A 10,192-nucleotide genomic window follows, 5' to 3' on the forward strand; every position below is an offset into this window, starting at 1 on the left:
GTCCATCAGCTCTTCTTCCTTCAAACAACGACCACTCCCACTCCTCTCTCTCTCTCTCACACATCCCCCCTCGTATGGATCTTTCTTCTTTGGCGTCGTCGCTATCGACTTCAACAAAGCTCACCCGAGCGGAGAAGGAGCTCATGGAGAAATTCAGAGGTGAGTGTGTACAGCAAGAGACAACCAGCTTCTCGTTCTCGAGCTCGCCCCCTCCCCCTTCTCCTTCCCTTCTCCTCTTCGTTCCTGGTCTTGCATTGGGCTGACCTCTTCTGTCCTCTGTGCTACTACAGCTGCTGCTCTGAGTATCACCACGCTCTACAAGAGCAGTCTCCATACGTCCAAGGTGAGTCGAGAAACGACCTGAGTCAGAGACAGGAAGGAGGAGAGTCGAGCTGACCTTCAAGTCCTCCCCACCCACGCTGACTCCCCTTCTACTCTTCGTTTCTCTCCTTCTTTACAGCGAGCTTACTCTGCAGGATACTCAGCATGTCTCGCCGACGTTCTTCAGATGATCCAGAACGGACTCTCTGCTCAGCACTCAGCGGATGGGATGGAGAATGTCATGACGATCGGGAGGGTCATGGATTGGGTTGAAGCTAGGCAGGAAACTATTCGTCTCGAGGATGAGGACGACGGAGACGATAGTGGGGACGGGACCGAGTCTGCTGGGTCGAACGGAGGTGGAAGGAGGAGGGATCCTAGCAGGGAGAGTCACTCGGGTGGAAGGGAGAGGATGGCGCCTCCTGCCGCTCCTCCTCCTTCCTCTTCCTCTGCTCCTCAAGCTGCTTCGTCGAGAAGGTCAGGAGGATCAACGCCCCTGGGAACGAGATCAGTTCGTTTCGAACCTCCCACTCCAACTTCGACCATGGAGGGAACAGTCAATCTCTCCCAACAGCACGCATCCTCCGCTCCTCCCTCGACCCAACCCCAAAGCTTCCCTCAGAACCACCTTCCTCGACTCGTCCCCTCCTCTACCATCCCTTCCTCTCCAGCTTCCTCCCCGTCAACACCCTCCCATCACCCAGCCATCTCCTCGAACTCCCTCGTTTCCTCTCCACTCGTCCCACGAAGGAAACCTCCTTCTCAACCAACAGCGTCGTCCTCAACCTCCTCCTCTTCTTTCCCTACATCTTCGAACCCCAAACCTCCTTCCTTCCTCCTCCCCGAAGCCTCCACCTCCACGATATCAACCTTGGATCCTCTCCCACCTTCGACCATCTACCCTTCTCCACCCTCTCAATCAACCTTCACCTTCGGAGTTTCACCTGATCTCCAAACCTCCTTCGTCTCAACCTCTACCTCTCCCAACTCCTCCACAGGTCTCTTTTCGAGACCTACCTCGCTCTACCACCACGCTCCTGGATCGATCATCACTGAGCGGGAACCGACAGGCTCGAAGCGACGCTTTGCTCATCTGCTAGCGTCCTCGACCGCCGCGTCGCCTGGAGGAACGGAGGGAGGAGGATCGACCAGTGTAGCAGGCGACGAGGCCGGAGAGGGGACGTCGCTGGGTGCTGTTGCAGGAGGAGGAGGTACTGGAGGAGGAAGGAAGAAGGGAAGGAAGGCTGGCAAGGGAATGGGCTCGGGTGGAGGAGGAGGAGCGAAGAACGACGGGAATGGAGGTGGTGGAGGATCGCAGGGAGGAGAGGACGACGGTGGTGAGCGGGATAAGAAGAGAGTCAGTAGGCGTTAGGGGATGATGTGAGTGTATTTATCAGTCTGCAGCGGGCTCTCTACTTTTTTAGAGGAAGAGGAACTGATCAGTTCTTTTCTTCTTGCCTTCCCGTTTCCCTTTCACTTTCAAGGCCTGTCCTTTGCTTAGTCCCTTTTCGCTGCATGCCTCGTCTCTCTTTCTTTATCATCTGATACTTCTCTTCCTTTCAGTAGAGAAACCTCCGTCATCTTTGTTCGAATCAAATCTGCTTGTCTCCTTTCCGTCTCTCCCTTGTTTTAGTTTTATCTTCGTCGCGCTCCCTCTCCCTCGCTTTCTCTTGTTCTCTCGTCCCTCGCATATTCAGTTAGCTAGCTTCTTCTTCTCGGCATTCTTCTCAAGAACCTACATTTATTCATCGATCGAACGTTTCGTCTTGCTTGGGTTCAAGGTATTGAAGGGAGGGAGGACAGCGACGCGTCGTCGAAACGGGTTTCGAGCTTGCCCTCTTCGACGCGTCTTCGCTTCGCTTCTGGCTGATTTCTTTTCCTCTTTCTTGCGGTAGACGAGGCAGCATCGCAGCGAGGGAGAAGGAAGACGCAAGAAGATGCGAGGAGGGTCAAATAACGTAGTCTAAAGAGGACGCCGCGTCGAAGGAAAGGAGAAAGGAGAAGGGAGAAGTTGAGTGCGATCAATCCAGCTCAGCACTCGTCATTTCGGCTGAACTTGACTGGCCATTGTCAAATTTCCTGGTCACTTTTCGATATCCTCAGGAAATCCTTCCTACCCTTCTCGGGCTGTTGACTCTCGGCCTCGTCCCGCTCGTGGGACTTCCCTCTCGCCCCTGTTGCTGCCTGTATTCAAAGGAGGGAAACGAAAGCGAGGAACCTTAATAAAAAGGAGCGAGCCTGACCTCTTCGTTTCTCCTTTTCCCTCTCCTCTGTCTCTCAACCTCCACAACGGAAACCTCGCTTCAAAGATGGAGAGACCTCGTTCGTCTCGACCTCCTCCTCCAGGCTTCTCCAACCCTTCTCAGCAACAAAACTCCTCGAGATCGTCCACTTCCTTCCTTCCTTCAAGCGGAGCGGCTTCTCTCTCACCAAACACCCACTCGAAACCCCAGAATCCCTCATCCACCTTCCCTCCCCCTTCTCTTCGACAGGCTTCCTCCGACGCCAACTTCAACCGGTCTCAACCTCCAAACATCCCTCGAGCACCTCGGTCTCCGTCGGAAGAGCACTCTTCCTTTCGTGGTGAACTTTCCTCCCCAACCAAGGGAACGAAGAGCAGGTTCGTTCGTATCTCTTCCAGGAAAGGGGAAGACCTGGTCGGAGCGCGGCCTTGGGTCCGTGCCCTTCTCCAACTCTATAGAGAACGCTGATTCTTGTCCTTTGATTTCACTCGTCCGCTCTCTCTCGACCTACAGAAAGAGAGCTGATGGGAAGAAGCCTACCTGTTCGAGTTCTTCTCCTCCCACCCTCCACTCGAACTCATCTTGCTCTCCGTTTCACATCTCTTCTTCCTCCGCTGACCCTTTTCCCTCGGATTTCTGGCCATTTCTTCTCTCGGTAAACAGTCATAGAGAAGCTTTTCAAGGTGCTCGACGATTCTGCTGTTCTACCTGTGAGTCTCCCCTATCGGACGAGGACGAGCAGAGGAGAGGCGCGACGTTCAACTTCAAGCTGATCTCCCTCTTCTCCAGTTGATGCGGTGGGATCCTTCGGGAAGACAGTACGTCCCTGAAAATCTGCTTTTTCTCGGATGTACTGACCGTCTTTCTTTCTCGTTCCAAAAATCAGCATCCTCATAGAGAGGACGGAGGAATTGGTTAGTCTCTCCTCTCCTTCCTTTTCCTCGCCTCTTCTCACCTCGATAGCAGTGCTGACCTTTCATTCCATCGGTCTTATCGGGTCTAAGATGACTTTCTTTAAGCGTAGAAATGGTGAGTTGCGAAACTCGAGGGAGGGAGGGAAGGAAGGAAGGAGCCAGGGAAAAGGGGAGGAGGAGAGCGAGCCGCGACAGCGGTCGTCTTTCAGGGTGCTGATTCTGCGGGCGGATCTTCTTCTCTCCATATTTTTGATACTCCAGTCTTCCAGCAGAGGCTGTTCTCGAGCTTTACCAGGTGAGTTGAACAGAAACATCGTTCTCCAGCCCATGAAACCCGTTTCGCCTTTCTGTTCACTGAACCGAACTTGAATCTCCTTGTTTCGCCCCTCTTTCTTCACAGGCAGCTCAACGTGCGTTTCTCGCTTACCCTTTTCGGCTCAAGCTGTAAAAATTATGTCAAAGCAAATTTTGTCGCTGATGCTGCTGTTCTTTTGATTCGAGCAGATCTACGGATTGTAAGTTGACAGTTCTTCGTCGCGTCCTCGTTTCACCTCTTCTTTCGCCTCTTGAATCGACAGCTGATCTTCTCCGTCTCGCCCTTCTTATTATATATCTAGCATGAAAACCTACACCTACGAACAAGCCTTCCCGGAGGTTCCTCCTCTTCCTGAGGGAGTCACTCTTCAGATCTGGAGTAAGTCCTGCTTTCATTACCTTGTTCTCGACGTTCGTCGAACGTTCGTCCGATTTTCTTCCGACGCGTCTCTGACCAGAACAAGTTTTGTTTTGTGACTTCCTCAGCTCACGAGTATCTCACCAGGAGCTCTTCGTACAAGGAGATCATGGCCTTCAAACGACGCGTTCCCGAGTCTCCATCCGGCCTCGACGGATCCGATTTCGACTTCTCCCACGATCCCTACGCGTACGACCCCGTCAATCGTCCCTACCACAACCCTCCCGGCGTCGTCGGAGCCGAACTCTCCCAGCCTCACCGCTCGGGAGTCGAGTCGGAGACGCGTCGAACAGTCGTCGCAGCACCCTTCGAGGAACGTCGAGAGGAGGATTCGAGAGGAGGGAGCGTCGGTCGCAGACTGGATAGGACTGAGAACAGTCAAGGCTGGGTTGAGCCGGATCAGAGGGAGAGGGAGACGAGGACCCGACCGACGGCCGTCAGACGTAGGGCGTACACCTCGGTCGACTCGACGCGTCCCTCGACTCAGCAGCACTTCAAACCTTCTTCTCCTCTTCCTCCCTCACCCATTCAACTTCGACACCAGCCCTCCGCTCCTCAACTTCGACAGTCGTTCCAGTCGCAGTCGCAAGGCCGAAGACTCTCGTACGAAACTTGGGAGGACCCAATCTCACCTCCCGGTTCGGCTCATCATCCTCTTCAAACGGCCTTCCAGCAATACTCTCCTCCCTACTCGAGCCAGCAGCTACCTCTACGACATCAACACAGCTTCAGTTCATCTACTACAAGCAACTCCTCCTCCAACATGACGGGCTACCCAACTCCTCTTCTCCGTCAGTTCTTTGGGTCGTCGCTTCGTCTTTCTCGCCTTCAACTCACCCACCTGTTTCTTGTTACCATACCTTCCGGATCAGATCCTCAACCTCTCCGACCTCTCGATTACAAGATCGAGCCTGAAGATCGATCGTTTTGGCAGACGTGCGTTCGAATCCTTCTTCAACTCCCTCTTCGACATTGCGGCTGATCGTTCTTCCCCTTTCTGCTGAACGAAAAGCTACCCTTTTGATGCCGACACCGCCACCAACCCTCCTACGTACCTCCTTCCACCTCACAGACAACCCACTCCCGTCGCTCAATCTTCCTCACACCACGCCCACCCAGCTCGTTTCGCCTACAATCCTCCTCCTCAACCCGATCTCTACGAGCAGGACATGCAAGACGACGGAAACATGGAGGAGATTGGATTGGTTTACGCGGAGGTCGATGAGAGCGGGGAGAAGCAGTACGCGTCGAGCAGGGGAGGTGCCGGGTTCGCGGACGTCGTCGCTCTTCCTCAACCCCCTCGTCTTCCTGAACTCAGCTCGGGAGACTATCTGGAGGAGGAAGAGGAGTACCAGAGGTATCAGTTGCCGACGTCGTCGACACTTTACTACTACGAGAGCCGAGGAGAGTAGAAGAGATGAGTGAGTCACGTCGACGGACCTTCGCCGTCTCTTAAGAATCTCGCTGACTTCAACTTGGGGTGCCTTCTTTTTCTAGCAGTCGAATCGATTCCTCATCTTCTTTGTTGCTTGTAGGGTTTTCGCCCACCTTCCTTTCTTACTCGAACTTCTCGCCTTTCTTTCGTCCGACTCCCGTTCGCCACGTCTTTCTTCTCTCTCTTCTCTTACCATATGTACCGCTAGAACATGCTTCCTTTTTTGCTTTCCCTCTTCCCCTTTGTTGATCTCCACAAAAAATACTCGTCCGTCTCTTTCCCGTTTCGTTCTCGACTTCCTTCGCTACTTCACGTCTCGTCTCTTTCCCTTTCTCATCTACTTCTCGGCTTGCTTACCTTCTTGTCGCATCTTCACCATAATACCCTTGCTCATACAGTCACGATTCCTCCCTCCCTCATAGATGCTTAGCTTCTCCCGCATGCCGATCTCTTCTCTTTGCCTTCGACGCGATCCTTCTCTTTTCGTTTTGCTGTTTCTCCCTTCGTTGTTCGCTTGGTACAACTTGATCTGATGTGTTGATGTCTTTCGCGCCAACTTGAACCCATCGAAATATACACCCAGAAGATCGAGAGACGAAGCAGGGCAGACGAAGAGAGGTCGAGTCGACGACGCGTCTATTCCCTCCCGAAACTGGGCTTCCAGCGATGCAAGAAGCTGATGAGCATAGATAGAAACAACGAAACAAACAAAAAACCATCGACAGCGAAAAAGTCTAACCCTTTCCAACATACCTCCCACCCTCCCACTCGGCCCAAATCATCTTCAAGATTCCCTTCCCTCCTCCGTCCAACCCTCCCCCGACCATGATCGAATCCCTATCCTTCTCCCCAACCATTCCACACAGAGCTCCCACCCCAGGCTCCAACTCCCTCCTCATCAAACTAGGAACGACAGAGTTCAGATCTGTCAACAACCTCACGTACGCCAGCAGCAAGAACGGAGCGTGCTTGCTCAACGGAGTTGCGAGGGATTCCGCTTTGGTGGAGGTTGAGGAAGGGTTGTGCTGGTGGGTTCGAGGAATGGTTTTGGCGGTGAGGGAGGTGAGGAGTCGAGCCAAAGAGCGAGCTTCTTCGGTCCCGAGAGGGGAAGAGGAAACGAGGTTGATCCATCCTGGCAGAAGTTCGACGACGGAACGAGTTTGACGACCTCCTAGGTTTGGACGAAGGGATCGAAGGCAGTTGATGAGTTGGATGATGATGGTACTGAGATGGGGAGCGGTAGACGCGACGAGGTCTCGTCGGTGACGGATGAGGGAGGTCGTCGAGGAGGTGATGGAGAGGAAGAGGTGGGGGAGGGTGGTCGAAGAGGGAGCTGGGGAGTTGGTTCGAGGAGCGAGGGATCGAGAGAGGATGGACCAGACCAGACAGGCGTCGGGGAGTTGGAGATGAGCAGCCTGGAGAAGGGGGGACACCGGTCAGTCGATGCTTGAGAAGAGAAAGAAACAGAGGACGCGTTCGAAGAAAGCTCACCTTGTCCGAGCAAATCGTCTCAACGATAGCAACGATGGTTGCGAGCAGCTCCCAGCTGGGAAGGTTCTCGACGATCGCTCCGAACGAACCGAGAAGTCCAGAGATGACGGATCGGTTGGCGACTGGAAAAGAAGAGAGAAAGCTCGTCAGGACTTCGGCGTGACTTGTCGATTCCCGCTCGAGACTCACCTTCGGATCCATCCTTCAGAATGATATCCACAGCTTGCGCCGAAGCCTCCAGAATCCTCCTCGAAGTTCCCTCCGATCCGAGGGTCTGACTGAGGGAGAGAAGGATGCTCGTTCGTTCCGAAGCAACGAGAGCCTTGCTGTAAGCGACGAGGGGAGTCCTGAGGGATTCGAGGCCGAGACCTGAATCGTAAAGGAAGGAGAACAAGTCGATACGAGTCTAAGATTGGCAGAAGAGGGAAGACAGGCTCACCATTGTCGAGAAGCTTCGCACTCAAAGCCAACCACGTCGCCATGAACAGCTCGACGGCTCGTTGACGATCCTCTCCTCCAGCAGGCAGCGACTGGAGCTCAGCAGCGTTGTAGTGAAGAACAGCCGAGATGAGCTCGGTGGACGAGGACTGGGCGGTGATGGGGAGGTCGAGGCAGATGCGAACGAGCTTTCGAGGTAGGGTGATCGTTCCGGCGAGGTCTGGAAGAAGCGAAGGACGAGTTAGCGAGTCATTCTCGACCGATAGATAGAGTTGAAGGAACGTGAAGAGTTGTTTTAACTTACCATTCGACTCGACGCCAAGCCAAGCAAGGAAGGCTTTCGTGATGGTCAACGCTCGAACGACATCGACGTGGTCGAAGAGCTCGAGTCCCTCCTGAAGAGTCTTGTGGAAGGTCGTAACTCGCTCGACGAGCTTGAGATCCTCGGAGAGTCTGTAGAAGCACGACAAGTCAGTGAAGTTTTGGTGGAAGAGAGAGTTGGAGACGGCTCACGACTTGGGATCCCTACACTCCTCCTTCAAAGCCTGAAGCAGCAGCAAACAGCTCTTGATAGGGAAGTCCAACTCGTTCGAGTTGGTATCCTCCTCGTCATCCTCCATGTCGACCTCTCGATCGAGAACAGCGTCCTCGAAAGGTCCGTGGACGTCCTCGTGGAAGGCTTTGCCGACGACTCGAGCGAGCGATTCGGGCGACGCGTACTTGACGATAGACCTGGATGAACGAAGACGATGTTGAGCGGAAAGTCAGCGAAATATTTGAAAATAGGGAGGGAAAAAAGAAGACTGGCTTGGAACTCACCTGAAAGCGTTGCTGAGAAGCGAAGAAGTCGCCTCCTCGAGAACGGGTCGAAGAGAAGTCGACGGGTGAAGTTCGTCGAAGGGAGACTGCATCATCAAGTAGTCGATGACGGGTTCTTCGATGATCTGTGCGATAGTAAAAAATACGATATCTCGAGGTCAGCAACTGCTCGAACGAGTGCAAGTGAAGAAAGAAGAGGTCAAGAAGGGAGAACGAAACCACTCACCAAACCCCCGTTCCCGCTCATCTCCTCCCCAACATTGGCCGCAAACCTCCTCAACACCGCTCTCGCCCTCTCCCCACCTTCCCTCTCATTCTTCTCCTTTCCAGGAGTGATCTTCAAAGCCTTCTCCAACCTCAAAGCCCTTCCGACCAACTCGAGTCTCTGAGCTCGAGGGATGTACTCGACGGGGAGGACGAGAAGAAGTTCGTAAGGTCGGGTGGAGAGGAGAGTGGGTGCCGAAGAGGCGGCAGAGGTGAAGAGTTCGATGGAGGAGAGGAGGGAGAGTCGAAGAGCTGGAAGCTCGTAGAACGAGGGGAGCCGAAGGAGGGAGGTCGTGAGGGAGTGGAGGGTGACGACGGGTCGAGCGGTCGAAGGAGGAGAAAGAGGGCTGTGGAAAGAGGAGATGATGAGGGAGGCGAGGAGATCGAGTTGGGCTTTGGTGGCGAGTCGACTGAGGGGGCGGACGAACGAACGAAGGAACGAGGAAGGAGTCAGAGACTGTTCTAAGACGCGTCTGAAAACACGGGGGTAGATCCACTCACTCGACGACTCCCATCCAAGAAGCACCTCCACTAGTCAACAACGCCCAAACCGCAACAGCAAGAGCAGGTCGAGCGACCTTCTTCGACCCTTCCAAATCGCAAACCCATCCACTCCACGACGCGTCGTCTCCCGTCCCAGCCTTTCCGAGCATGCTCAGGATCTGATCGAGCAAGTCCGAGTGGGTGAAGGATTCCGAGCTTGGGATAAGAAGAGTGTTGAGGAGGAGTCGGCTCTGCACAACGACAGTCGTGAACGAGTCAGCGTCTTCGTAAGAAGAGAAGCTCAAAAAGAGACGAGCGTTGTGGGGACGATTTGAACTCACAATCTCCAACTTCACCTCCCCTCCAACCTTACTGTCCCCCAACATCTCCTTTCCCAACTTCCTCAACCTCCCCTCGGTCCCAACCACAACCTGATCCATCTCCTCCTCGCCCAACACCTCTCTCAATCCACCGACCAACCTCAACCCAGCAGCAAGGACCATCTCCCTCTCCCTCTCCGCACCTCCCAATCCAAACTCCACCAACGGGATGGCGACTTCTGTAAGAAGCGACCTGTTCTCCTCCTTGAGCGACTCGAGCAGCTGCGTGGGGAGGGTGTTAGTGAGGAGTTTCGAAGACGAGACGACGTAGAGTTTGGCGTAACGGGAGAGGAGGGAAAGTTTCTCGCCTCCGGTAGTAACGGCTGATGTATCGGACCCTTCGGTGGGAGAAGGTGACGTTTTACGCTTCTTCTTCTTCCTCTCTCCGTTCTCTTCCTCAACCGCTCCTTCTCCAACGGTGTTCAACCCATCTAGCACCGTCTTCATGACGCTCTTGATCTCCTCCAGCCCTTCCCCGATCTGTCCTTGAACACCCAACGCTCCCTCGAACGCCTTGCCAAGCTTCTCGAGCCATTCGAGGCCGAGGAGGGGGCCGTGGGCGGTGAGAAGGTAGGACGAGGAGGAGGTTGGGGAGACGAGGGTTGAGAGGAGGAGGTTGAGAAGGGTAGGGAGAGTTTTGGTTTGACGGTGGAAGGAGAGGAGGGAGAGGA

The 10,192-nt window shown here is 54.2% G+C and overlaps 4 protein-coding genes across 4 annotated transcripts; 3 read left to right on the forward strand and 1 right to left on the reverse strand.

Annotated features, from left to right (window-relative positions):
* The first annotated feature begins 6 nt into the window (after nucleotides 1–6).
* Nucleotides 7–2,089, forward strand: BDY24DRAFT_381460 (uncharacterized protein). The gene is made up of 4 exons (XM_076639345.1): nucleotides 7–159; nucleotides 291–343; nucleotides 461–1,701; nucleotides 1,806–2,089. The coding sequence occupies exons 1-3, from the start codon at nucleotides 75–77 to the stop codon at nucleotides 1,691–1,693; spliced, it is 1,371 nt and encodes a 456-aa protein (XP_076498701.1). The 5' UTR covers nucleotides 7–74; the 3' UTR covers nucleotides 1,694–1,701; nucleotides 1,806–2,089.
* A 1,268-nt stretch (nucleotides 2,090–3,357) lies between these two features.
* Nucleotides 3,358–5,287, forward strand: BDY24DRAFT_263175 (uncharacterized protein). Its single transcript, XM_076636856.1, has 9 exons — nucleotides 3,358–3,382; nucleotides 3,451–3,478; nucleotides 3,569–3,593; nucleotides 3,740–3,773; nucleotides 3,879–3,888; nucleotides 3,983–3,993; nucleotides 4,096–4,172; nucleotides 4,280–5,002; nucleotides 5,084–5,287. Exons 3-9 carry the CDS (start codon nucleotides 3,569–3,571, stop codon nucleotides 5,191–5,193), a joined length of 990 nt encoding a protein of 329 aa, XP_076498702.1. The 5' UTR covers nucleotides 3,358–3,382; nucleotides 3,451–3,478; the 3' UTR covers nucleotides 5,194–5,287.
* Nucleotides 5,125–6,095, forward strand: BDY24DRAFT_381465 (uncharacterized protein). Its single transcript, XM_076639346.1, has 2 exons — nucleotides 5,125–5,632; nucleotides 5,709–6,095. The coding sequence occupies exons 1-2, from the start codon at nucleotides 5,235–5,237 to the stop codon at nucleotides 5,893–5,895; spliced, it is 585 nt and encodes a 194-aa protein (XP_076498703.1). The 5' UTR covers nucleotides 5,125–5,234; the 3' UTR covers nucleotides 5,896–6,095.
* Nucleotides 6,096–6,313: 218 nt separating this feature from the next.
* BDY24DRAFT_263187 (Urb2 domain-containing protein) lies at nucleotides 6,314–8,362 on the reverse strand. The gene is made up of 6 exons (XM_076636858.1): nucleotides 8,089–8,362; nucleotides 7,880–8,028; nucleotides 7,577–7,795; nucleotides 7,327–7,506; nucleotides 7,138–7,259; nucleotides 6,314–7,061 (listed from the first exon to the last, which is right to left on the reverse strand). Exons 1-6 carry the CDS (start codon nucleotides 8,193–8,195, stop codon nucleotides 6,381–6,383), a joined length of 1,458 nt encoding a protein of 485 aa, XP_076498704.1. The 5' UTR covers nucleotides 8,196–8,362; the 3' UTR covers nucleotides 6,314–6,380.
* Between the last annotated feature and the right edge of the window lie 1,830 nt (nucleotides 8,363–10,192).

The sequence above is a fragment of the Mrakia frigida genome (assembly GCF_051309035.1).
Source record: "Mrakia frigida strain ATCC 22029 unplaced genomic scaffold BDY24scaffold_7, whole genome shotgun sequence".
In the NCBI taxonomy this organism is placed as follows: Eukaryota; Fungi; Basidiomycota; class Tremellomycetes; order Cystofilobasidiales; family Mrakiaceae; genus Mrakia; species Mrakia frigida.

Bases quoted from the DNA above. Each gene is read 5' to 3' on its own strand.
- BDY24DRAFT_263175 (XM_076636856.1), top strand. From the start codon at position 3,569: ATGACTTTCTTTAAGCGTAGAAATG. The intron at 3,594-3,739 runs GTGAGTTGCGAA...TTGATACTCCAG, and splicing joins TTTCTTTAAGCGTAGAAATG to TCTTCCAGCAGAGGCTGTTC. The intron at 5,003-5,083 runs GTCAGTTCTTTG...CTTCCGGATCAG, and splicing joins CTACCCAACTCCTCTTCTCC to ATCCTCAACCTCTCCGACCT.
- BDY24DRAFT_263187 (XM_076636858.1), bottom strand. From the start codon at position 8,195: ATGGAGGATGACGAGGAGGATACCAACTCGAACGAGTTGGACTTCCCT. The intron at 8,029-8,088 runs GTGAGCCGTCTC...GTGCTTCTACAG, and splicing joins GAGTGTAGGGATCCCAAGTC to ACTCTCCGAGGATCTCAAGC. The intron at 7,796-7,879 runs GTAAGTTAAAAC...CGCTTCTTCCAG, and splicing joins GCTTGGCGTCGAGTCGAATG to ACCTCGCCGGAACGATCACC.
- BDY24DRAFT_381460 (XM_076639345.1), top strand. From the start codon at position 75: ATGGATCTTTCTTCTTTGGCGTCGTCGCTATCGACTTCAACAAAGCTC. The intron at 160-290 runs GTGAGTGTGTAC...GTGCTACTACAG, and splicing joins GCTCATGGAGAAATTCAGAG to CTGCTGCTCTGAGTATCACC. The intron at 344-460 runs GTGAGTCGAGAA...CCTTCTTTACAG, and splicing joins GCAGTCTCCATACGTCCAAG to CGAGCTTACTCTGCAGGATA.
- BDY24DRAFT_381465 (XM_076639346.1), top strand. From the start codon at position 5,235: ATGCCGACACCGCCACCAACCCTCCTACGTACCTCCTTCCACCTCACA. The intron at 5,633-5,708 runs GTGAGTCACGTC...TTCTTTTTCTAG, and splicing joins GAGGAGAGTAGAAGAGATGA to CAGTCGAATCGATTCCTCAT.